This window comes from Idiotropiscis lumnitzeri, chromosome 9 (genome assembly GCF_059441095.1).
Source record: "Idiotropiscis lumnitzeri isolate Australia: NSW breed Sydney's pygmy pipehorse chromosome 9, RoL_Ilum_1.0, whole genome shotgun sequence".
NCBI lineage: Eukaryota > Metazoa > Chordata > Actinopteri > Syngnathiformes > Syngnathidae > Idiotropiscis > Idiotropiscis lumnitzeri.
The window spans coordinates 22771727-22799361 of NC_142399.1; the positions used below are offsets into that span (position 1 = coordinate 22771727).

General features: G+C 42.8%; 1 protein-coding gene across 1 annotated transcript in view; it reads left to right on the forward strand.

Annotated features, from left to right (window-relative positions):
- The window catches only part of piezo1 (piezo type mechanosensitive ion channel component 1 (Er blood group)), a 304639-nt gene that overhangs the window by 138953 nt on the left and 138051 nt on the right, over positions 1-27635 (forward strand). The window contains exons 25-29 of the mRNA XM_088304108.1: positions 2619-2862; positions 3233-3329; positions 7767-7932; positions 8357-8446; positions 13761-13840. Coding sequence (XP_088160234.1) covers positions 2619-2862; positions 3233-3329; positions 7767-7932; positions 8357-8446; positions 13761-13840 — 677 coding nt within the window. The remainder of the gene's footprint in view (positions 1-2618; positions 2863-3232; positions 3330-7766; positions 7933-8356; positions 8447-13760; positions 13841-27635) is intronic.

The window sequence follows — 27635 nt, forward strand, 5'->3', positions numbered from 1 at the left end:
GATGAAGGCGAGGAAGGCAGCAGGTCCAGATGGGATTAGTTCCCAGCTCCTCAAATCATGCGCAGACCATCTGTGTGGAATCGTCCAGCACATGTTCAACCTGAGCTTGAAGCTGGGCAGAGTCCCCCAGCTGTGGAAAACATCCTGCCTGGTTCCGGTTCCAAAGACACCCCATCCGAAGGAGCTCAACAACTTCAGACCAGTGGCGCTGACGTCTCATCTGATGAAGACCCTGGAGAGACTAGTCCTCGTCCATCTGCGCCCCCTGGTCAGCTCCTCAATGGACCCACTCCAGTTCGCATACCAGCCTGGCATCAGTGTGGATGATGCCATCATCTACCTGCTCCACACTTCTCTCTCCCACCTGGAGAAGGCGGGGAGCACGGTGAGGATCATGTTCTTTGATTTCTCCAGTGCTTTCAACACCATCCAGCCCACCCTATTGGGAGACAAGCTGAAGCAGGCGGGAGTGGCCCACAACCTCATCACATGGATCCACGACTACCTCATAAACCGGCCACAGTACGTGAGAACACAGGACTGTGTGTCTGACGTGCTGCTCTGCAACACGGGAGCGCCGCAGGGAACTGTTCTGGCTCCCTTCCACAACCTGTCACCTGCAGAAGTTCTCTGATGACGCTGCAATTGTCGGCCTCATCACTGACGGAGATGATCGGGAGTACAGAGGGGTTACGCACGGTTTGTGGACTGGTGTCAGCAGAACTGCCTCCAAATCAACGCTGGGAAATCCAAAGAGCTGGTGGTGGATTTCTGCAAGCGTCGGCACGCTTCACCTGCACCAGTGAATATCCAGGGAACAGACGTTGAGAGGGTCTCAACTTACAAGTAACTGGGTGTTCATCTGAACAATAAACTGGACTGGAGCGACAACACAGATGCTCTCTATAGGAAGGGTTAGAGCAGACTCTTCCTACTCAGGATTCTGAAGTCCTTTGGCATTCGGGGGACACTCCTCAGGAACTTCTATGACTCTGTGGTTTCATCTGTCATTTTCAATGGAGTGGTCTCTTGGCCAGGAGGCATCTCGGGCCGGGACAAAAAGAGACTGGACAAACTAGTGAGGAGGGCCAGCTCTGTCCTGGGCTGCTCCCTGGACTCTGTGGACTCAGTGGGGGGCAGGAGGATGACGGCAAAACTCTCATCAGTGCTGGACAACCCAGCCCACCCACTCAATGACACTCTTAGAACAGTCCACAGCTCCTTCAGTGATAGACTTTTACACCCTCGCTGTACGAAAGAGAGATTTCGCCGCTCCTTCCTGCCCGCTGCTGTCAGACTTTTTAACAAGAACATTGTGTCAGGCCTACAAACGGGCATGCATTAGTCCAATTGTGCAGTCCTAGGATGCAATCTACACTACTACTGTACTTTCAGCCAATGGTGTACTTAAATATTGACCAATGATGTATTTTGTTTACCATTACAGTATTCTTATTACAGTACTTTTATCACTGCAGTATTTCTACCATTGCAGTACTTTCACTACTACAGTACTTTTATCATTGCAGTATTTTTTTATCATTGCAGTACTTTTACCACCACAGTACTTTTATCATTGCAGTATTTCCTATCATTGCAGTATTTTTCTATCATTTCAGTACTCTTACCATTACAGTAGTTTTATCATTGCAGTATTTTCAATCATTCAGTATTTGTTATCATTGCAGCGTTTTTATTCATTTCCTCTGTATCATGGACAGGCATAAGGAGTGTTTCCTTACACTTGTATATGTTGTATATACGTTTATACTGTGTATATTTGCATGCTTTTTATGAATGTCTGCTGCTAATGGTATACATTAACGGCTACATTACGCCGCCGACTATGTGTGATCTATATCTTTGCTGCTGTAACACCTCAAATTTCCCCATTGTGGGACTATTAAAGGACATCTTTATCTTTATGTAAATTGCAAATGTTAGCCACAGTTCGAAGTCACACACACTGGTGAAGCTCGAAGAGCAGACCTGTCACCACATGAAATGCCCAATTATTATGAGCCTGTAACCAAGTGCATGCATGCATGCAAGTGTGTCTTGAATGCAAAAGTGCAAACACACATACATATTTCTACCCTACTTTGCGGCATGATAGGCTGTTGCACATTAGATTATAATCAATCAAACAAAACACCATTGTTCCGTTAAATTTTTATGTATGAGTGAAAAACAACAAAACACCAGCATTTCTTAACCCAAAAAGAGATACTATGATTGTAGGGGAGTTCTGCTACTTGTTCACGGATTCAGGTAAAATGTCTTCACACCAGTGTTTTGGCCAAACACCACTTGAGGCCGGCTCAAAATCATTCCCAATAAATACACAGGACAAGTGTTTGTCTTCCCTTCCTGTAGTCCAGGTTTTTCTTATTTTATTCACTTCTATCGTCATTCAACATTTGTACACTATTGTGGGTGTCGACAAATGGTTGCCGGTTCACAAAAAGTATGTATTTGTCTCAAACAGGAAAAAAAAAGTACCTGACATTTAATGTTTTCACTATTTGTCTTGGTTACCTCTGAAGTCTGTTGCCCCATTTCTATCTACATGACAAGACATTTGTACATGGGCAAACTTTGTTCTTCTCCTCTTTCAGGAGTTACCTGGACATGGCTAAGGTTTTGGTTTTTCGCCACTTATTCTGGTTTGTACTGTCAGTGGTCTTCATCACTGGGGCTACACGGGTCTCTGTGTTTGGATTGGGATACCTTCTCGCTTGTTTTTTTTTTTTACTGTATGGAACCCAACTATTGGTCAAACCCTCCAGAGCACGCCTTGCCATGTGGGACTGTCTCATCATCTATAATGTGGCAGTAATCATATCAAAAAATATTTTAGCAGTAAGTATGAAATCAGTCATGTGATACTACATTTCTGCTTTTACGATATTTCATCAGAGCTTGAGTACACACAAATTAGGACATTTTGCTCGCACGCAACAACATTCAGTGACACGCTGCTCATTTATACCCCTTCAATCACTGGCTGCATACCAAACTGCTTGCTCCACACATTTAGGACTATTCAATGTCTATTCAGAAAATTACTTTTTTCCCCAACCCATTAAATTGCGGATTTATTGTATAACAATACAAAGTAATACAATACAATTTTATTGATATCATGCTTGGGTAAATACATTGGGGGAAAAAAATTCAGAATTGGCTATATGATTTGGATTCATGGAAATATGAACTGTCTCTGTTTCAGATTCTGGCATGTGTGTTTGTTATTGAAATGCAGAAAGGCTTTTGTTGGATGATCCAGCTCTTCAGTTTAGTTTGCACAGTCAAGGGATACTATGATCGTAAGTATCAATGAATTTTATTTATTTTTTATTTGGGGGGGATTTACTATTAGGTCTTTGCGACCCCCCTGCCATGGTTCCCAACTTTCTAAATACTTGTTACCCAACAAATGTAACTTTTAAAATGCAAAATCATGAAGAGATACCAAACTGCAGGCCATTAGAGGAACGTAATCAGCGGACAATTACAATGGAACTTCGACTAACAACTATGTTAAAGTTTAAATTTTTTTCCTAAAATTGCTCACCGTAACTATAATCCCGCGGTGCATTTCTACTGAACGTACAACCCTGGTGGATTAATGCATTTTTAAACTCTCAAAGCATTACTGTTGCTGGAAGTAATCATGGCTTAACTTTCGCTTTGCACAATAACATCAACAAGAACCTTTGGATAAAGCGAAATGCAGGGTTCTAGTAAAGGTAAGCTGTTTTAAGATAAACTTTAACAAACATTTTAACATTTTATTTGCCGATGTTTAGTAACCCTTGTCTTGCTGATCAAGCTGTGCTTGTCAGATGGCTGAGTACAGTCTGCTCACAGCCTCTGAACACAGCAATTTACTATCTGCTTATCCGACTTGACTCTGATGAAGTGAACGGCACGTTTGAATAACGTTGAGTTTCTGAACAGAACGTTGTTCAAAAGTACTGTTCATTTATTAATGTGGACGAGACTGCTGAGATACAACAAGGGAAGATACTGGGTCATTGCTGCCAATCAGCTCACTGGATAAATACACTCGTGCGCTCATTGGTCGATCTCGCACTTGGAAACAATCACACGCCTTGTACAAGTGCCCGTGAGTATACACTTACTATGTACAATAGTCAACTCATCTCTTTGAAACAATGCCTTTTCTGCAACGTGGTATTTTTGAATTATTTATTTTTTTGATGAACATTTTTGAAAAACCCGCAAAGCACAGAATGCGCAATACGTGAAACGCAAAGTGGCGAGGGAACACTGTAAAATGATTTGCAAATTGTCCATCCATCCATCCATCCATCCATCCATTATACAAGGTGCTTATCCTCATGAAGGGCATGGGCGTGCTGGAGCCTATCCCAGCGTTCTACGGGCAGTAGGCTGGGTACAATCTGAACTGGTAGCTGCCCAATCGCAGATTTGCAAATCATGTTTAACCTATATTTAATTGAATGCCCTACAAAGACAAGATATTTATTGTTCAAATTGATAAACCTTATTATTTTTATCAAATAATTATTAACTTAGAATACGAGGAGACCTTATGGACTTTATCAGCACCTGTGATGCCTGCAAAGTTAGCCTCTGAGCGCAGCCAAAGGGCAAAAGGTTCTATCACCAAAATAAATACAAGGGGGAAAGCGAACAGCCTTGCAGAGTACCACAATTCAGGAGACAACATGCCGTTCGTCTGAACCAAAGCCATCGGAGAAGAATAAAAAAGTTCAACCCAGTCCACGAAAGCCGCGCCCAGCACAAATTTGGCCAGAACTCTGTATAAAAAGCCCCATTCTACCCTGTCGATGGCCTTCTCTGGGTTTGTGATTCCACGACCTCTGGCATTAAGGAAGCAAGTAGGCATTGAGTATCGGATGAAGATTGTCTACCTGACATCAAGCCAATGATAGATGGCAAGACGAGTTGCAGACAGGCAAGAATCTTTGAAAGAATTTTTAATTCAATGTTCAAAAGAGAAATAGGCCTGTAACTGCCACAAATCAAAGGGTATTTTTTCCTTCTTGAGAAGCAATGAATAGGTGGCCTCCAACAGGGTATCAGGAAGACCATAGGCACAGGCTTCATGATACATGTCTCTTAAAATGGCAAAGAGCAAAGCTGAAAAAAACGTTATAATATTCAACAGTAAATCCGTCAGGTCCAAGTGCCTTGCCACTTTGAAGTGAACCAATAGTCTCCCGAACCTCTACGAGTGTAATAGGGGTACCCAGAATTTCTGCATTAGAATTGTCTTCTTGAAGAAAGTTAATCTTGTCCAGCATAACATCAGGAGGAGGAGGAACATCTGAAGTGTAAAGAGCAGCATAAAACTCACCAAAGGTCTGGTTTATTCTGGTTTTATATTGCAACACCCTGCGCTTTACTATTAAACGTGGAGTGGTACAGTGCCCCAACCCAGTTCCTCTTAAGTCGTGTAACTTCTCAGCTCGCTTTTCGGCGGAAAGTCGGTATCATATTTTCCATGAACAGTCCGAAAATGCCACTCCACATTTCCCTTCTTTGGTATTGCGATGGTAGACTGGCAGATGAGGCAAACGCACTTCCAATATGTCATCGTGAAAAACAACTCCTCCTCCCATTCCGTATTAAAGTGATACGTTTTTGTCTTCTTACTTGGTCCAACACCCCCACTCATGTTTATACCCCCTTGAGTTCAAGAGACTAAAACAAGGGCTTAAAATTGGAGGTAACCAACTTGCATATTAGTTGTGCTGCACTTAGCACCATTGTCTGCGCATGTGTCGTGACCTATGTGTCACAAAAAAAAATCGACTGGTAGATCGCAATGAGCACCCCTGTTCTAAGTTATTTCATCATCTACATTTTTTTGCATCTAATTTTGTATCGATATTGTCACACGTTATTGAACTCATCAACTGTGATAATATTATGAAAATATGAGTAAGTCAATATCAACTTTTTACTGTCTAAATGTAATTTATTACGCTGTATTACATTTGTAATGCATTACTTCATTATATTACATTTAGGCGTTACCTGCAACACTGACTTACCGCAACTAGTTTGGCTGCAATTTCAAATGCTAAATCTCAACTGAATGACATTATAACCGCAACGACATTCATGCCTAGTCAAAATGCCACACGGTATCAGAGGATCTTTCATCTTTAAAATCTTTGTCATTTGTTATTTGTACCAAGCAATATCCAGCCCACAGCTGTACATTGTACCTTTGCTTATAGAGTGAAGTATTATGGACTGGGCTTGTTCATGAATTATTTCTTCACCAACCACTGTGGCTGATGGTTTTCCCAAGTTGCTCCATTTTCACCAGCTGCAATTTAGTTCTTGAATAATAGCAATTATGCGCGTATGCAGTTCCACATTTGGTAGAACAGGTTAGGAATCTGAGAAACTGTGTTGATAATTTGCCTCTTGTCAAAGTACCGTCCACGCATCGAATCATTAGTGCTCTGACTGCTGACTACAAACTTAGCCGAGCATTTGGTGCTTCAACATTAGCATGCGAGAATTCACACTCCGCTGTAAGAAATGTAAGAAACTCAATATTGCACCACTTCAGGTGGTGAATTACTGTAACTTGACAAAACGACATTATATAAATGCATTAATAAATGGTTGAGGCAAACTTGACTTGGTCGCCAGTAGATCACAGACAGTTGGCACACAGCATGTTTCTTGCCTCCACTTCAGAGGAGGATCGGCATTACAAGGCAATTTTGAGTAAAAGTGATTACTTTTTTCCCATTACAAAACCGATACCCATAGTTGAGTCTTTTTTTTACCTCAATAAAACACATGGCAATAACTGACCATTTCACAATATGCTTTGCTCATAATTTTTACATTACGTAATCATAAAAACCAACACATTTTAATGTGTTTTTCTTCTTCTTCTTCTGGAACAGCAGCACATTTAGAGTTATCATACAACCTGTATGAAGTAACTTAATCTTAACTTTTTTATTTTAGACGGTTACATTTTGCTTGAACTGAGTAATTTATAATGTAAAAACTACTCCAACTAAATGAATACATTTAATTTAATGTAAATGACATATATTCTCAATAGGAAATGATCTCCATTTCGTAAGAAAATAAATTTTTTTGGGCTTGTCGGAAAGCAGAGCTTCAACATTTTTTTCCTACTTGACTTTTGTAGCACCGGGCGGCACGGTGGACGACTGCTTAGCATGTCTCTCTCACTGTATTTAGGTACAGGGTTCGATTCTGGCTCCGGCCTTGTGTGGAGTTTGCATGTTCTCCCCAAGCCTGCATGGGTTTTCTCTGGGTAGTCTGGTTTCCTCCCACATTCCAAAAACATGCATGGCATCTTAACTGAATACTGCAAATTGTCCCTGGTTGTGATTGTGTGTGTGGATGGTTGTTTGGCATTGGCTGGCAACCAGTTCAGGGTGTACCCGCCTACTGCCCGAAAACAGCTGGGACAGGCTCCAGTATGCCCGCAACCCTTGTGAGGATAAGCGGCTTGGATAAGGGATTGATGGATGGATGGATGGATGGACAATTTGCTTTTGTGGCAAAATAAAATAAATTGCTAAATGTTTTAAAAGTCCAACTTGTACCAATTTTGAGGGGATATGAGATTATCAAAATGAGAGAATTGCGTTGACATTCAAAATTGTATTATAACCTTCTGGATCTTCAAACATGATATATATTTGAATTGTGTATCTGTGTACCTGTTGTGTTCTTTGTCTTGACAGCAAATATAGTTAGTGATAAGAACTGCAGCCTCCCGATAGAGGAAGCTGGGATCATCTGGGACAGTATTTGTTTTCTCTTCCTGTTGCTGCAGAGACGGGTTTTCCTCAGTTTTTATTTCATCCACGTAGCAGCAGAATTGCAGGCATTTCGCAAGCAAGCCTCAAGGTAAGACACAATAAAAAAAAAAAATACACAACAGTGCTAAACATAAAATAGATGCAATATTAATTAAGGCGGTGGGGGTTGTTTGATTTTTAATGACAGTGGCATTTGGCACCAGACAATCTTTTAGGCTTTTTTTTTTGGATACGAATTAATTTTCCCATTATATTATTTGCACATGTGATGCTCTAATCACACTCATATGCCAAAAATGAATCAAATACCTGATTTGTTTCCTGAAAAGAAGTGTCACTCAACTACTGGCATGCTTATTACTGTGTCATTTTTGCAGGTCCGTGTGAACATTTTCATAATTTGACATATGTATGTAAAGTTGTGAAGTGTTCTCAATTTTCCATTCTTGTCTCTGTAATGGCAATGACTTGCTGCTCTTGTTTTGTTCTTTTAATGTCATTTACATTTGCAGGGGGTTTGACCTCTTCAAAGCCACAATCATGAAAAACCTTAAAGCACACCAACAGGCAGAGATAAAATCCTTATCACAGCTAAAAAGATCGTAAGTTTTCAAAAATATTGTTTGACAACATATATTTTTTTTGTACAGTAGAAATTATTGAAAGCTTAATTTCTCCTAAGTGTTGTTGTATTTTCTGCACCACAACTCTTCACACCAATCATTATGGCATTCAAATGACTAGGGAAAAAAACAAACAATAACAGTTGTCTATATTTTGACTGATTCATTTATAGCAGACAATATTGTTTTAGGTTTTGTAACCTGACATGTTTCGGCGAGTCTTTTGCCTTCTTCAGAATGTGTCATGAGACACGTCTTTATCAGCTGATGTTCCATGAGGGTGTGACTTACCTGTCAAAAAAGACAGGCAAGTCACACCCCCCCCGCTGTCCGTTCACCCCTCCAAGATGCTGTACCAGGTGTTAGAGAGAATGAAGGCTCCCTTGTCCCTGTTGATGGTCTTCGTGTCTCGTTTGTGGATCTCAGTGGCATCCCTGATCCGTTTTCTGTGGTGTGGATGACCCTGGCCTTCTCCCAGTCCATGATGTGGTTTTCTCCTTTGCAGTGATCGGTCATGGCTAATTTGTGGTGTTCCTATGGTGCTTGTTCTTTTATTGCTCTTGTTTGTCTTATTGGTGTCTCCTTCTCGCACTCCTTCTTGTTGTCATGATTTGTATTTGTTATTTTTGGTTTAGTATTTGGTTTCATGTTTTGGCCTTGTTCCTGTGTCTTGTCTTGTCTCGTCTTGTCTATTGTGTCCACCTGTGTTCGTTTACCCAAGCCCTTGTGTTAACCAATCCGGTCCTTCCAACCCTCCGTGTCTTGTCCAGGTGCTCCTCTATGTCTCGTCAATTTGTGTGTATTTAGTTCCCTGGTTGCTTTCAGTTCTTGTTGGTTCATTGTCATTTTCACTGTCATTGTCCCTGTCGCTTATCCCTGTTGCCTGTTCCTGTCGCCTGTCCCTGTCGTTGGTTTCCTGTCGTTGTCCAGTTTTTCCAAGTCCCTCGTTTGCCTTTTGTTTTCTGTTATTAAATGCCCTTTAAGTTACTCCCGCCTGGCTTTCCTGCGTTTGGGTCCTCACCTACCTCTGTCATGACCCGTGTCGGGCATGTCTGTGTTTTTGTTGTTGTTTTCTTCCCTCCTTCCTGCCATGTGCCTTTTTGTTATTGTTTTGTCAGCTGTGTAGGGGCGTTTCCCTCTCAGCCGTCTCGTCCTCACCAGCCACGCACCTGTTCCCTGTCAACCATCACGCACCTGATTCCCATCTGCTCCCCTGATTACTCGGACTATTTATCCACCCCTTGCCGACAGCTCAGCGTCGGAATATTTCTCCTGCTACGCCCTTTTGAGGACTTTTTGACAACCACCCTCCTTCTCGCTCATGCCCTCGCTCATGCCCTCGCTCATGCCCACGCTCCTGCTCCTTGCACATGCCCCATGCTCATGCCCACGGTCCCTTGTGTTATGTCACGATCCTCGTCACTTCTTCTTTCGTTCTATTTAGTCACGTTTAGTTTGTCCACGCCACGTTGTTTGTCCTTGTTTGTTTCATTGAATAAATTCCCTTTAAGTTTATCCGTTTCCCTGCTTCCTCGCTTTCTGGGTCCACCTTCTCCTCGCCGTCCGGCGAGCAAACCTGACAACCTCAACCCGGACTGTGACACTTGTGTTCTTTTTTCTCGTGTTAAAACTCCTTTCTGTCTCCCCGATGTATGTTTTATTGCAGATTTGAACGGAATTTTGTTTATCGAGTTACATTTGTCTTCCGGGTGTATTTTGTCTTTTGGATGCACAAAAATCTGGCGGAGAGTTGTGTGTGGTTTGACTTTCTCATCGTTCTTTGGATACGTTTTTTGAATATGTTGTGTAATACAATGCAATACAATTTTATTTGTATAGCGCATTTCACAACAGCAGGAGCTGTAACAAGCGCTTACCAGATGCCGTTATATGAATTAGCAGGTAATTATAACCTAAATTAAAACACATAAAAACATTTTCAATAGATACCAGAATAATAGCCAAACAGACAGTCTCATTTTGAGTCGAAAGCTAAAGAATAAAAATGTGTATTCAAACGGGTTTTAAAAATTGTAGAGGGGGCTTGCCTAACATTCAATAGGAGCTAATTCCATTGGGGAGGACCGGCAACAGAAAAGGAACGATCCTGCCTGAGGCTCTGCCTAGTCCTTGGCAACTCCAGCAGCATTTGGTCCACAGACCTGAGGCAGTGGGCAGGTGCGTATGGGTGGAGGAGCTCAGAGAGGTACGTTAGGGTAAGGCCATTTAAAGATTTGAAAATGATCATAAGTATCTTAAAGCGAACTCTAAAGTGCACTAGGAGCCAGTGAAGAGGTTATGTGATCAGGTTTCTGAATGCCAGTTAAGAGCCAAGCGCCAGTATTTTGGACCAGTTGGAGGCGCTTGAGCGAGGACTGGCTGACTCCATAGTAAAGACTCTTCAAAACTCGTAACAGGGCTGACTCTGTGCTATGCATTTTCTTGAAACCTGATTGGAAAACATGTTCATCCAAGAAGGATCGTAACTGCAAGTGTGCCATGTTTTCCAAAGTTTTACAAATAAAAGGCACTTTGGAAATGGGTCTATAATTGTACAGCAGATCTTGATCAAGGCCAGGTTTCTTAAGCAGGGGTTGCAAGACAGCATGTTTAACATGATGGGGGACTACACCACAAGAAAGACTGCTGTTGATAATGGCCAAAACTGATTCGGCAATACTTGGGAGGACTTCCTTAAAGAACTGAGGAGGGGCAGCGTCATATGGTGAGCCGGATTGCTTAATATGGCAAACCATATCCTCCAAAGATGACAAGGAGATCACCTCAAAGGAGTCTAACACTGCGGAACAAGGAAGGAACAGAGAGGTCGGATGTAGCGTTTGAAACAACATTCTGAGCTGTAGCAACCTTGTCCATAAAAAAACTGCAAAAAATGTATAACACATTTCAGAGGACGAGTCTGTGCAATTTGGCTGATGGAGTTTAAGTGTAGAATCGATAGTATTAAATAGAGTTTGCGGATTATGACAATTTGCCTGAAGAAGATTGGACAGCTATTCTCTCTTTGACACTTTCACCTTGTTTTGATAACTGTGCCAGCAGTCTTTTAGGATTTGATACGAGACGCGCAGCCTGTCTTTTTCCACCTGCGTTCAGCTTTGCAGCATTCTTGTTTAGCTGCATGAGTTCTTTTATTTAACCATGGCTCCAGTCTTACTTTTGGCCGCATAATTTTTAATGGAGCCACAGAATCCAAAATACTAGGACATGAAGAGTGGAACCAAGAGTTGAGTCCCTCTGTGTTTGATGAGGAAACACAGAGCTGATCAAAGGCTTCTGAGAACCCACCAGCAGTGAGGGGGTTAAAAATATGGCATTCTCTGGTAGAAGGTTTTACAGCAGCAGAGAAAAACACAACATCAAAGAGCACTGTCAAGTGATCAAAAAAAAATAATGTCCAACACTTTCAAATTTGAGATAGATAAACCAAAAGTAAGGAAATGGTCTAACGTATGTCCCTGTTTATGAGTGGGGCCAGACACACATTGCGCCAATTTGAAAGAGTCTATGAAGCTTGAAAAGTCCATTGCCAGTCCAAATTTTTGTGCATCCAAAAGACAAAATACACCCGGATAACAAATGCAACTCCATACATCGGGGCGACTGGCAGGAGTTTTAACACAAGAAAAAAAAGACAAGAAGGAGGTTGAGAAGGAGACAGCAATAAGACAAACAAGAACAATAAAAGAACAGGCACAATTGGAACACCACAAATCAGCCATCACCGACTGCAGAAGAGAAAACCACATCATGGAATGGGAGAAGGCCAGGGTCATTCGCACCAAAGAAAACAGATCACGGACGCCATTGAGATCCGCAAGCGAGGCACGAACCCCATTAACAGGGATGAGGGAGCCTTCATCTTCTCTACCACCTGGAGCAGCATCTTGGACGGGTGAACGGACAGAGAGGGCTGTGACTTGCCTGTCTTTTTTGACAGGTAAGTCACACCCTCGTGGAACATCAGCTGATAAAGATGAGTCACAAGACACCATCATGTTACACTCTGAAGAAGGCAAAAGACTCACCAAAACCTGTCAGTTAACAAAACCTAAAACGATATTGTCTGCTATAAATGAATCAGTCAAAATATAAATAAGAAGACAAAATGAGCTTAACACAACAAAATAAAAGTTGTCCTTAAGTGGAAGCATTTTACAGATTTATATTGACTTCCGCTCGTAAAGGTGTAGCATGTCTCAACCACATAAAAATATGGTGCATTTTCATTATAAAGGGGAGTTTGCATAAAAAAAGAAATCGAATAAATAATTCACATTTTGACATATTTAAACTGTAACTATAATCTGACATCAGGACATGAGGATAATGATGTGTGTGGGGGAAAAAATCCGCCCTCTGTTGCCTCATTTTATGCCATAAATTTGATTTGCAAAAAATCCTCCATGCTCCAAGAAAAAATAACCAATCAGAGACATGATTGACACCTCATCAGTCATGCTTTCTTTCTCTGATTGGTTATTTTTCCTCTGCCCGTGTTCGTTTGCTTCTGTTTATCACTTCCGTTATTAATGTATTCCATAGGGCAGGGCTTGACAAAATAATTACTAAATAACTACAACTTTATACTGTACCAAAAATAGAATGTATGAGAGATGTGTACTATAAGTCAAGAACTTCCTCCAGTAAACAACTGCCATAGATCTGAATTGATTGATGGCCCTTTTTGAGCTGCGTACCCTCAACACTGCTAAGTTAATGTCTTTGCTTTCCATTGCCTGTGATGGGATAATCAACCCTGCTAACATGGCCACCTCGTATGTCCATGCGTTGCCTTTAATGAGAAAGTTGCCCCAGCAATCATGGCCGCCACTTATGCACGTCTGTAAACCTGCTCTAGTCTACTGTATATATGTGACATAAGTGGTGCAACTTGGAAATGTGTATGTGTATATTTGTCTCTTGTCTGGTGATTTATTTTCTCTCAGTTAAATCCAGAGTCATTTGTTAGTCTGTCAGTCTGTTAAATCAACATTTGACCATATGACAAAATTTTCTTTTTGTTTTTTGTGGGTGAAAACTCCCTGTTCAAATCGGATTAAGATAAATCAGGATAAGGTTAATCTAGAGTACAAAATGTTAATCCATTCATCCATGGTCGTAAACTGAAAGTTAAGCATGTGGTAGATGTCTGTTAGAATAGACAGTAACATGGTCAAACATTTAAAAGATACTGCATTACCTGTCTAGAATGCATGCTATGCCATTTACACTACTAATGCAAATTTTTCTTCCTCTTAATATCTGTCAGAATGAACAGAATTCGCTCCAAACAGCAGAGGTACAGAGATGATCATAAAGTTGTTGAAGACAACCAGTGTCAACATTCTGGTAGGAATCACGAGTGCGAATTTATCGACAAAACCCCTGTGGGGAAAATATTTATGCCTTCCTCAAGCTTGGTGTCTTATCATCTCTGTGTGCCTTACATGAGTCATCAGGCAGAGAACTCCATCCCAAATTACAACATGGACACATACTGTATACTATACTATGTTCCAAGTTGACATTCTTAGTTCAGTTGTTTTACAATGTGTCACAATCAACTTTCTACAGGCAATGGGCAGTAAAATTAGCAATTGTTGATGGAATTACTTTTGCAGAGTCAGTATCTAAAGTCTCCATTTAGAAGATCTGACTGAATAAAGAATACTGTGTTTAAGATGAAATAATAGTACTCAGGAACATGTGTTTTTATACAAGTATACATATACAGTATTCCCTCACTTTTCACGGGTGATACGTTTCGTAACCTGCCGCGATAGATTAATTTTTGCAAAGCAGAGTATGTTTTATTTATTTATTCATTTTAATTTATGGGAGTAGCGCCATGTGAGGACACGTTTTGGCTGAGCTCCCTGCTGGAACCGCGATTTGTGTAATTATTCACCAGTTTGACCATATGAGAGTTACCGGATTGTTTGTGAACACATTGACTTCATGAACGTTTTAGAGTTCTGCCCTCACTGTCACGCTCCATTTTATGATGAATACTCACCACGCCTAGGCTAGCACAGCTGCTAATGTTGCAACACTCGACGGACAAGGAGCTGTTCTCCAAGCGATTGCCAGCTTGAGGACAGAGTTCCTCGATAAGGCGGAGGCTCAGTCAGCTGAGTTTAGGACTCAGGTAGATAGCCTCAGGGCGGAAATTAAACAAGCTTACGACGACGCGACTGCAAAGATCGAAGCCCTGGAAACGTGATTCACGGTGCTGGAAGCTACAGCTAGCGGGCAATCAGATAGTATTGCTGCCTTGGAGCACGAGTTGGCTGCTGTAAAAAGAGAGCTGGTGGCGCAAAAGATCCTGAACGCTGAAATGGAGACATGGTCGCGTCGTTTCAATTTGCGCATAACTGGAATAAAGGAGGGAAGAGAGGACGGGAAGCGGCTCACAGAGTTTATGTCACAATGTCTGCGGGACGCATATGACCTTCCAAAAATGCCCACCTTGGATATCGGCCACCACTCTATGGAAAAGAAGTGAGGACGGGCCACCGAGAGCCGTCGTCGTTAGATGCTACTACTTCCAGGAGAGGGAAACTATCTTGAAGAAAGCGAGAGAGGGCATAACGGCGACCACCAGAGATGGCGATTATATTCGAGCGCAACAGGACTTCACACTGGCAGTGGCCAAACAGCGGGCCAAGTTCAACAAAGTACGTGGCTTGCTCAGATCCTGTGAAGGTGTTCGTTTGAGCCTGGGTATCCTGCGTAATTGGGAATAACAACGGTGGATGGTAAACGCACAAGTTTCAAGGATCCCGCAGAAGCCAGGGACTTCCTGCAGAAGACACTTCAATCAAAGTAAGGATTGCGGCGACCCACTGGGCAGCGATAAGTAAGTAAGTTTCGTATGGCTACACCTCTATTCATAGAGGTGTGGGTCCGGGAGCGAAACAGAGTTTTTCGGTCCGGACGCCGGGTTTTTGGATCATTCTTGGTTTCCCCGTATGGGTACTCTGCCACCGCACGACGACAACGTGATGATCCGGCGCGGCGGTGGGCAGCGATGACTCGGCGCTACTTTAACTGACTGAAGCTCGGTGGACAGAACAAGAGAGAACAAGTCTCTTTTGTATTTTTTTTTCTCTTTCTGTTTTTGTTTCGATCCCTGATGGCAGCTGCATGTGTGTACCATGTCTATAAACGCTAATGAGAGGTATGCTGTCCACACTTGATTTCCTGTGGCTCATTCTTATTTTGACGATAACTGTCTATGTTTTGTGAAAGCCGATTGTGTTTAGTAATGTTTCTGTTTCTAGTGAGGTCCATCGGGTATAGTGGACGATTTTGTTTTACAGAATTGGATAGTGGAAGTGTCATGGTCAGGGTTTTTCTTTCTTTTTTTTTTTATCTCGTTAAATTTATTACAGTAATACCTTTATTTCTATTTGTGTTTTAATCCATACTGATTTATTATTAAATTGTAGTTTGTTTTTTTAATTGTATTATTGTTATTTTTTCTATATTTTCATCCGTCAATAATAGGTATTGATTCTGTCAGTTTAAGTAGTTTTTTTTTTTTCTATTTGTTTATTTTTTTTAATATTTTCTGTTACTATTATTGTTTTCATCTTTTTCTTTTCATCCCTGATATATCGATGGCATCTCAGACCCATTTCAGTGACGAGGGCGCTTTAGTTTGGGAAGGTGTTTTCAGACAAGGTATTAAAGATGTCATTTGTTCATGGTTAGACTGGCTACTACTTTGTTTTTGATGTTATGCAGTTTTAGTAGGGCGCGGCCCCACAGGGTAAGCTTTGAGTATGTTTTTGTCTAACAGGGAATGTCGAATTGGTACTTCTGCAGTCTCTCATTGGGGGAGAGGCCAGAAAATGGGGTTTGTTGTGATTTGTGTTTTGTGTTGTTTTCGTCTGTGCTTTTTGCTTTTTGTGTTACACGGTCAATGTTCAACTTTACTGCCTGATAAGGGACTATCTACATATGCTGTTACTTGCCGAGAGGTAATATTATTTTGTTTTTTGCCACAATATGGTTACACCTGACCCGGTTAGATTTGGGGCAAATGCAAAATTAGTGACCTAGAATGTGAAAGGGATCTATCACCCAGTGAAACACAGCAAAGGGTTTGCACATCTATCAAAGCTGAAGACTGGTATAGCCTTTTTGACTGAGACACATTTGCTTGATAAGAATCACGGTATGATGAGGAGGGGTGGATTTTCGCAGATCTTTCACTCCAAATTTAATGCCAAATTCCGTGGTACAGCCATTGCTATTCATAAAGATGTACATTTTGTGCCTTCGAAAGTGATATCTGGCAGTGATGGCCGATATGTTATTGTACAAGGACACTTGTTTAATTTGTTGGTGATATTAGCATGTGTCTACGCTCCAAACTGGGAAAATCCAAAATTTTTAAGTGAATTGTTCTCCTACCTACCAGACATAAACAGCCACAATCTAATTTGGGGAGATGACCTAAACACAGTATTATGCCCCCAGCGTGATAGGTCAAGTGCAACCCCGGGAATAAAGACTAAGTTAGCAGAGACCATTGAGGCATTTCTCCAGGCGTAAGGAGTAATTGACGCATGGAGGTACTTGCATCCAGAGTTGAGACAATTTAGCTTTTTTTTCAGTTGCACATCAATCCTACAGCAGGGTTGACCCTTTACTTCTGGAGCAAAAGCTCCTCCCACTATTAAGGTCTAGTTGTTATGAGAGCATTGTAATTTCGGCTCATGCCCCGGTTACGATGACATTGAGCTTTTCCAAAAAACGAAATCCCATAGCGAATATAGCTGCTTGATTCACGTCTCCTGTCAATTTTGTTAACTCTCAAATTTACTTTTTCGTAGAGACAAATGAACAACCAGACATAAGCCGAAGTATTTTTGGGGAAGCTATGAAATCTTTTCTAAGAGGTCAAATAATTGCGCTGGTTTACATAGGAAATGGTCAACACGCCTAAATGAATTGACATTTCTGATAAAGGAGGTCGACCGCAGACATTCAGTCTCGTCATCTGCTGACCTGTCAAGGAAAGAGTCATTTTGCAGTCGGAGTTTGATATTCTGTCCACGGGGGAAGCTGAAGAGCGCTATCTTAAATCTCGTCAGGATTTCTATGAACACGGTGAATGCGCCGGTAAACTGCTATGTCATCAGCTAAGACAAGGCGGGATTTATTGCAGAGATTAATACTTCAGATGGACTAGTTAATGACCAAAAGAGTATAAATACTCAGTTTGGGGGTTCTATGAGGGACTTTACACCTCTAAGAAGTGTGATGATGCCCTGATGGCAGATTTTTTTGTAAATCTTAACTTACCGACCTTAAGCAATAGGGATATGTGCTGCCTTGAGAAGGACATATCCTTGGCTGAAATAGATCGAGCTATCAAGAAAATGAAGAGTGGTGAAGCCCCAGGCGCCGATGGCTTTCCGGCTGAGTTCTTTAAGAAATTCTCTCCTAAAATAGTCCCAATTTTGCAAAGTGTGTATGCCAAAGCACTGAAACGCGGGTCACTGCCTCCAACAATGACCCGGGTCATAATTTCGGTTCTTCTTAAAAAAGGGAAGGACCCTCAGAAATGTGAATTGTACCGACAAATAAGCTTACTCTGCTGTGATTATAAGATTTTGACAAAGACCTTAGCTGATAGGCTGGAGTCTGTTATACAAACAGGGGTACACCCTGATAAAACTGGCTTCATTTTACGGCGCCAGCTGTCTAGTAATGTACGTTGGCTGCTTAATGTTATATACTCCCAGGGAGCCCTTCCCACTGCAGAAGTCATACTGTCCCTTGATGCCCAAAAGGCATTTGACCGCATGGAATATGACTTTTTTTTCCTAACTTTGGAGAAATTTGTTTTTGGTCCCACGTTTCGTGCTTGGATTAAGGTCCTATATGATTCTCCATGGGCTGCTGTTCGCACTAACAAGAGGATTTTCCAGTTACTTCCGTATAGAGAGTGGCACTAGACAGGGATACGGTTTAAGCCCCTTGCTATTCGATCTCGCCATTGAACCACTGGCCGTCGCCTTGGGGACGATACGGGCCGCACAGGAATAGCTAGGAATGATCAGACACATACTTTGTCACTTTACGCGGACAACCTGATTTTCTACCTGTCTGACCCCTCTGTGTCCATTCCAAGATCACTGGGTATTATTTCAGACTGTGGCAAATTATATTGAATTTGTGGCGTGAGCCGTTCTTTATTGAAGTGTGCAACAATCAGCAACATACAGCAGCTCAAAAAAACGGAAGTAAACAAAGAGTCTTTCTTCTTCGCAATACACAAAGTCACAGCATTAAGCAACAGCACCACCCATTGACAAATTACCGTACTACAACACTCCCACTTAATTTTACAATGGTATCTTGAAGTTTTAAACAATTTTAAAGAGCTGTGCTCCCTTTTTCAAAAATGTCAAGAAAGGCAAATCAAAACCACATTTCTCTTTTACAGTGAACTTCAGGAACTCTTTTTTCACATTTCTTCAGGAACTCTTTTTACACGTTTCACACATTTTAACGAATTCAACTGTCAGACACCAACATATATTTATACTGGAAATAGTCCAATTTCCCTCCTAAGATTTTCAAATCTTTGTTTCGTAAGTGGCTTGGTCAATATATCCGCTTTCATGTCATTTGTTGGTCAATATTTTATCTCAATTTGTCCATTCTGTACACATTCACGGATGTAGTGGCATCGAATGTCAATGTGTTTAGTTCAGGAGTGATCCACAGGATTCTTTGCAATTGCGATTGCTCCTTGGTTGTCTTCCAAAATCCTTATGGACATATCCTTCATCCCAAGATCACTCAGTAATCGTCGCAACCAAACACCTTCTTGTGCAGCTTGACTCAGTGCGACATATTCAGCTTCAGCTGTTGAAAGTGCAACTGTCGCCTGTTTCTTGCTAAGCCAGCTCACGGCTCCTCCACTTCTTAGGAATATGTTGCCTGTTGTTGAGCGGCGGTCATCTTGATCACCAGCCCAATCAGCATCAGAGAATCCGATCAAAGCATCTGTGTTTGACTACTCATACTTGAGAGAAAGGTTTGCTGTCCCTTTCAAGTATCGGAATATCCTCTTCACGGCAGTCAGACGTGCAGCGTCTGGATTTGCATTGAACTTAGACACAGTACTCACTGCATGAGCTATGTCTGGTCATGTGGCCATTGCAGCATACAGTAAACTTCCTACCATTGACTTATAGATTTGTTGATTTACTGGCTTACTGACACCATCGCTTTTCCTTAATTTGACATTGGCATTCGCAGGAGTTGCCACAGGGTTTGAATTGTCCATTCCATATCTCTTGAGTATAGCCTCGATATAATGCTTCTGACTAAGAAAGACACAGTTCTTATCTTTGTCTTGGACCACGGATATGCCCAGTATGTAAGACAACTCACCCATGTCTTTCATCTTGTAGCGCTCACCGAGGGTCGTTTTCAGCAGGGTCATGTTCTCCTTTGACTGTGTTATCAGAATGAGATCATCCACATACACAGCAAATATCTCAAGCTCTTCTCTTGATCAAGTGTTCTTGCCCAGGTTTGATGTATCCCTCTGGTGCTCCATGTAGATTTCTTCTTCTAGGTGTCCATTGAGGAATGCAGTTACAACGTCCATCTTTGGCGACAAGTCGACACTTGTATCGCTCCAGTTGTCCATCACTACAATACTTGACTTTGAAAACCCATCTTGATCCGACTGCCTTTCTTTCCTTTGGTAAATCCACCAGGTCCCACGTTTCATTTTCCAACAGCGACTCATATTCCAAATCAGCTGCCTCCTGCCATTCCTTTGCATTAGGACTCATCATTGCTTCTTTCATCGTGACTGGTTCCGTCACACAGCAGATTTTGGCATGATGATCAACAATAACTGTATCAGCAAACTCATCATATCCATATCTCTTTGGAGCTTTTTTCAGTCGGTCACTTGTTCTAACAGGTTATCAACAATGACCTCTTGTGTTTCACTCTCATCTGCTTCCATGCTGATTTCAGTCTCTGAGCAGATTACTTCCACTTGTTGTTTCCAATCAAAGTTGGATTCGTTGAAGATGACATCACGACGAATTAGAATCCTTTTTCGTTCTTCATCATACATACGGTAGCCCTTTGCATTGTTTGCATATCCCACGAAATGAAGTTTTACAGCCTTTTTGTCCAGTTTGCCACTATCTTCGTCAGGAATATGTGCATAAGCAATACAGCCAAAAACCCTTATGTGTCTCATGTCAGGTTTTTTCCCATACCATCTCTTGTAGGGTGTTTCTTGCTTCAAGACAGATGTGGGCAGCCTGTTCTGAATGTAAGATGCTGTGGCTACAGCCTCTGCCCAGTACATCTTTATAAAAAATTTGTGTAAGCAGCCTTTTTAGCGCCGTTCTGGGCCCATAACCTATTGAATTTGTGGCGTGAGCCGTTCTTTATTGAAGCGCGCAACAATCAGCAACATACAGCAGCGCAAAAAATCTGAAGTAAACAAAGTGTCTTCTTCGCAATACACAAAGTCGCAGCATTAAGCAACAGCACCACCCATTGACAAATTACCGTACTACAACAAATTCTCAAAATTACAATACAATATTAACTTCTCTAAGAGCTCCCTATTCCCGGTTATTGAGTTGTCTCGTCAGATATTGTTTGAGGCTTACCTAATCTTTCTCATACTTATGAATAACTGTGACACGTAGGTATGATGATTTATTAAGAATAAATTTTAAGACAACTTTGGATAAGGCTAAACAGGATCTTGTGCGTTGGTCTACACTGCCACTGTTGTTGGCTGGTAGAGTGAATTCAGTTAAGATGATGATTATGCCCAGGTTCCTGTTCCTGTTCCAAACGGTGCCTGTATTCATTCCTAAATCTTTTTTTTGGGAACTTTTATCTGGAATAAGACCACGCCACGCATTAGGAAAGCTTTTTTAGAACGACAGAGGGAGGATGGAGGGCTAGCACTTTCAAATTTCATGCAATATTATTGGGTGGCAAACATTCATAAATTGATGTATTGGATGTCGGTGTGGTATGCTGGCGGTGGCATGGTATAGGTTAAAATGGAGCAACGCTCCACTTATCCTGAGTCGCTGTCATCATTGGTGTGTGCCCCACTACCACTTAGTAAAAAGCGCTTGACTAATAACCCCGTGGTGAGCAGCTCACTCCGTATCTGGGCACAGTTCAGGACACACTTTATTTGTAGACAAGCCTCTCCCTCTCTTCCGATTGTGTCAAATGCACTCTTTCCCCCCTCGCTCATGGTCGCAGGGTTCAAATTAAGGGCCAGCAAGTGGTTGAAACAAGTTAAAGATCTGCTCAGAGATGGGGTGTTCATGTCTTTCGAGCAGCTGCTGGGTGACTACAGCATTCCTAGCTCACACTTTTTTAGATATTTACCGGTGCGAGCTTTTAAGAAATGTTTTACTTTTCCATCACTTTGCCCAGAAAGATGGCTTGATGAGTGGATGGAGCGGGATCCCAGGCAGAGGGGCATGGTGAGCAAATTGTATAGCGGCATCCAAAAGTTGGCATCCCCATCACTGGCTCGAATCAAGGAATCTTGGTGTAAGGATATTGGAATTGAAATTCCTGATAACATTTGGCATCTGGAAATTAAAAGAACACATTCATCATCTTTCTGCATCAGACATGGGTTACTTCAATGTAAGGTTTTCCATCGCTTACACTTATCAAGAAGCAGACTGGCTGAGATTTACCCAGATGTTGACCCAACTTGCACCAGGTGCCATCAGGCCCCAGCTACTCTCTACCATATGTTCTGGTCTTTCCCATGTCTTTCGCACTTTTGGCTTTCAGTTTTCTTTTGTGTGCGGCAAAGAGATTGATCCTGATCCTTTGATTGTGATATTCTGTGTGGTTCCAGACAAAGTAAAAGTATCTGCTGCGCAATCTGAGGCACTGGCTTTCTCCTCTTTGTTGGCCCGACGCCTCATTTTGTTTAATTTGGAAACTGCCTGTTAGTCCATCACATCACCACTGGCTTAGGGATGTGATGCCACATTTACTACTTTAGAAACTGAAATACTCTACCAGGAGCTCAACTCAGAGGTTCTATGAGGTGTGACAACCATTCTTAGATTATTATCAGTCAAAAACCTCCGGCAGGAGACTTTTAAGCATGTCTGTAATGTATATTCATAATTTCAGCCAAGCATTGACCTGTCTGTGAATGTTGTTTGATTTTTTAAATTTTTTTCTGTTGTTGTTGTTTGTGAGTATATTGTTGTCACTTGTTATATTGTGGTGCATATATGGTAAAACTTTAATTCAAAGAATTTGATATATTTGAATTTATGCCTCTATTAAGACATTATAACAGCGTTAAGTATTCAGGCTACAAAAAACAAAAAAACTGTTGAGTCCTCGCCATTCAAAACTTGCTGGCCAAACAAGCTTTCGCAGTTAAGTGGATAACTGGTCTAATATAACTGCTTTGTTGTCCAACAATTAAATGATTGAGACAGCTCACTGAGATAGGGAGTTGCAGGACATATTCATTTTAAATATGATTTACAAAGAATTGAGTCAACTGTCAAAAAAACATGGACATTGTGAGTTTTCTCCCCACTAGGCTGGATGGGGCAGCTTTATTGCTGTGGGACAGTTTCCATGTGGATGTACAATGTGACAATGAGCGCATGAAAGAGAAGCTGCACGAGGCGTTTGGACGGTACCAATTTCTGTTGTACTTTTAGACGTGCATTTCAGCACGTCCTCACAAGGTGGATGAGAGTTTGGTGGTGTATGCTGCTGACATTTCAGACTTGTCGCAGCGGTGTTTCCGAGTTATGACAAGCCTGTGATAGAGGGGCAGGAATTTTGGCGTTTCCAGGTGGGCCTCGATCCTGCTCTCCAAGCGTTTTTCATGAGCCGGGGGCAATGGACGTCGAGGAGGCGATAAATGTTGCTCACTGATGTGAGCGTACTAGGTACGCGCTGAAGACCTGCCCTTTGGGTGGGCCCTATCCTGCCTCACATCCTACCAAACTGGCTACGCTCTGGTCCCAGCTGGAGATGGTTTTGCCGACAACACGGAGTGGTGGAGAGCCTCACCAAGAAGATGGACCACCTACAGACAGAGCTGAGAGGGCTGAGAACACACTGACATGGAAGTGAGGGTGGCCGAAGTGCTTCGCCTCTTCTACGGGAGCGTCTATAGGACTCTGGGACGCGGGGAGGACAGCGACTCGCCTTCCGCTACGATTGCGGAGTGTATGACAGCAAGTCGACCGGCAGCTACAGGAGAGACGAATGCGTAAGGGGCCATTCTGCCCAACACAGGCCAGTGGGAGGATGCAGTACCAGAAGATGGTCACCGAGACAGCGAGGGGACCGGGACGCCAACACGACGGTGGCTCACGGGGGCCGCACACTGCAGAGGGTTGACAGCCAAGGCGTGGTGTGAGGTTTTTATCTCCACACCACCAATCACCATCTCCAACCCCATGCAGGCAGGAGTCGGAAAACTTCAGGTAACTGTCAGTGAGACCCAGATTTAAGTGATGCCAGCGCAGGGTCAAAAGGACAGCGCGGCGACCGGGGTTCCTGCCTCCCCTGTGGACTCAGGTGAGTCTAAGCCAACCACATTTGTGAAAGGACTGATGGGAGGTGTTGATGTTACTGTTCTGATTGACTCTTGTTCTAACATTTTGCTGATCTCGGAGGAGTTCAAAATGTCCCTGCCAATGCTTTGTCATGAAGTAATGACTGAACAATACTGTTACACGTGTATTGTGGGGGACAATTGTTGGACACCTTGGGGACAATGACTCTTCCTTTACAGATGGGGGGCAGAGCCTGGCATACAATTGTTCATGTAGTGCAGAGGTCCACATAGAAGGTTCTGTTGGGTTTCATGTTACAAACTCATGCTGTTATGAACCTTGATCATGGTCTGCTCAATGTCAGTGATGTGGATATTCCTCTTGTTCATGCCACTGATTTCATACCTGACTGTTGTAACATCTGCCCTTGGATACAACTGTTCCACCCTGCAGCGAAATGCTGGTTTCTTTTTAGGTGGGTGTACTGAAGGGTCTGCGATTTGTGAGGGATTAAATAAGTAATGTTTGCATGTTTGTTTTAATATGTGGGAGTTTGTGTATTATAATTTGCCATGTTTTGTTTTCTGCCTGTAATTAAATAAAAAAGCAAGCTAGGCTAACTCACACCACGGAGACGAGAGGACACCCGAAGCCATTCGCTGTGTGTCACAGTCAGCAGGGGCAGACTGTGAGCATCAGTTGAACTGGGCAGTGTCTTCCGGATCCACCGTCATCGCAGCAGTCAGCCACCCCTGACGTTCAACAATCAGGTGTGCTCGCTCACTGGCCAGCAGAGGAGCAGTTTCTCCTCCTGACTTCCAGTCATCGCGGCAACGTTGGCTAGAACATTCATTAATACTAATTTGGGCGCCCAACTAAATTTATATTGCTATATAAAGTGAATATTATTAAGCAGTTGTTTTGTTGTAATAAGTTGCATTATGTGTTGAATTTGGTTTCCTTTTGCTCTCTCTACACCAGAGTTGGATTTAGTTCATTCGGCCTGAGTAATTTGGTACATTTAAGTAAGTAGTTAAGGCATCCTCAACACCTCTTAGGTGAAACACATATTGTCCTCTACGCTCCGGTACAGTGGGCCTCCCACCCAGCGCTATTCCTCCCATGAGGCCCTATCTGGGCTGCGTTGGAGTTCCGGGGCACCCTGAGACTGTACATTGCACAAAAAGTGGCGCCAGTGGAGAATGGGTGCATAGGAAGGAGCTGAATTTTCACTCTGGGAACTGTCTGGGGGTGGTCTATCATGTTCAGGAAGATGATTTTTCCACCCCTACTGAAGGCTCTGAGCCCCCACAGATACTGCTACATTACCAGATGTCCTGGACAGCATCCTGTCTGTTGAGCAGAAGTGGCAACTGCAAGATTTGCTGGAGAAGCACAAGGGACCAGGGACACCAACCTGTTCCAAGACCGCATCTATACAGGTGACCATCCCCTGATAAAGAAGAAGCGGCCCTACCGTACGTCTCCAAGGAAAAGGAAGGAGATGGAGAGACACGTGGTGCGCCTGTGGTGCTCGTGAGAAAAAAAAGATAACAATTGTAGGCTCTGCGTGCACTCCAGGCTTCTCAAATTTGTAACCATAAATGACTATCACCCACTGCCACGGGTGGACGACAAGCTGGATGCCCTTACAGGGGCCTTCTGGTTCAGCACTCTGGATTTTTCAAGCTGCTACTGGCAGGTGGATGTTGCACCACGAGAAGACAGTGTTCTCCATGGACCAGGGCCTCTACCAGTTCAAATCCAGGCCCATGGGCCTTACTAATGTGCCAGCAACCTTCCAGAGGGTCATGGAGATGGTGCTGAAATGGCTCCCACGGCATATCTGCCTGGACGATGTTCTCCTTAAAAATAAGTAATTTTAGGAACTCCTCTCTGCACTAGAGGAGGTCTTCACCCGGATTGGCGTGGTGGGACTGCTCCTGAACGCTTGCAAGTGCCAGCTAGCCTGGGACCTTGTGTTTTTTTGGTTCATTTGGTCTTTGCTGTGGGACTCAGGCCTGATCCTCGGAGCACAGAGAAGGTGAGAGCTCGGCCTGTCCCGCGGTTCGCAACGGAGGTGTAGGCCTTCCTGGGGCTCTGCTCCAACTACAGGATATTCATAAAGTACTTTGCCAAAACTTCCGGTTTGGTGAGGGTAGGAAATGGGCGCCTAGAAAAGCGTGCTCCCGACATTAAGATTGAACTTGCCCAGGACGACTCGAATAAGTTGCAAAAGGAAGTTAAAGTTGCATTGGAGGTGTTGGGCAGCGAGAATGCCGAAAGCGAAGAATAAAAAGACATCACGGATGGAGTATTTAGAGGAGGACGCAGTAAGCCCTGGTTCCTCTATTAACAACATGGCGGAGAGTGACGACGCGGGAGTACAAGAAGGGACAAGTGAAGGAGCAGAGATGGGCCTTATTCTGAAGGACTTGAGAGACTTCAGAAAGGACAACAACAAGCAGTTGGATGGAATCCGTGAAGAAATCAAGAAAACGAACGCAAGAATTGAGGAGGCGAAGAAGCGAGTGGAGGCCGCAGAGACTCGGCTACAAAGAGCGGAGAAAGCCATGACGGAACTGTTATGATTACAAATACACTTGGATGCAAAGCTGACAGACCTCAAGAGCAGTTCCAGACGGGAAAACATATGGATCCACGGCGTAAAAGAGGGAGAAGAGGATGATTCACCATCGATGGTGGACTATGTGGAAGGATTGTTGCGTAAAGGGTTGGAGCTCCCAGAGGCATTTGAACTGCGCATAGAAAGAGCTCACGGCGCATTAATGCCAAAACCACCCGGAACCACATCGCCACGATCTGTTGTCGCCAAAGTGACTAACTACAGAATGAAAGAAGAGTTGCTAATGTTGGCATGGCAAAAACGGGGCTTCCAACTGGACGGGAAAAGAATAAACCTTGACCATGACTACGCACCTGACGTATTAAAGCGACACAGGGAATATGCAGAGCCGAAGAAAGTACTTAAGGAAAATAATACAAGGTTCCAAACTCCGTTTCCGGCCAGGTTGAGAGGCTTTTATGCGGATGGAACTGTGCTGTATAATTCGGCGGAGGAGGCGATGGGAGATATGGCAAAGACAGGGTTCCAGGTTGCAAGTCATCACTGACTCGATGCTAGAGAAGATATAACGCTTCACTTGGCGAACCAGCGATTGATCGAGCAACCGCCAAAGAGAGGGAAGAAGGAGCGAATATAAAGAGAAACTTCAGGCTTTCAGACGATGGGAAATGGAGAGATAGTAACACAAAAAAAGGATGAGATTTTATTTTATATTGAAAGAGGACTAATTATATTCTGCATCCTAGAATGGTATGTTAGAGGCTAAAATTGTGAAAGCAATGAAAAGGTCGGGTTTTTCTGTTTTTTACTGCCATAATAAAGAAGATGGAAAATATCTGGCATGGAGATACACAGCTATATAGAGGCCCTACCCCCCTAGTTAGAGGAGGAGGATCTACCTTTTTGCCCTATTACCACAAGGGCTATGCAAGGGACAACATAGTGACCCCACAGGGGTAAGTCATTTTAATAT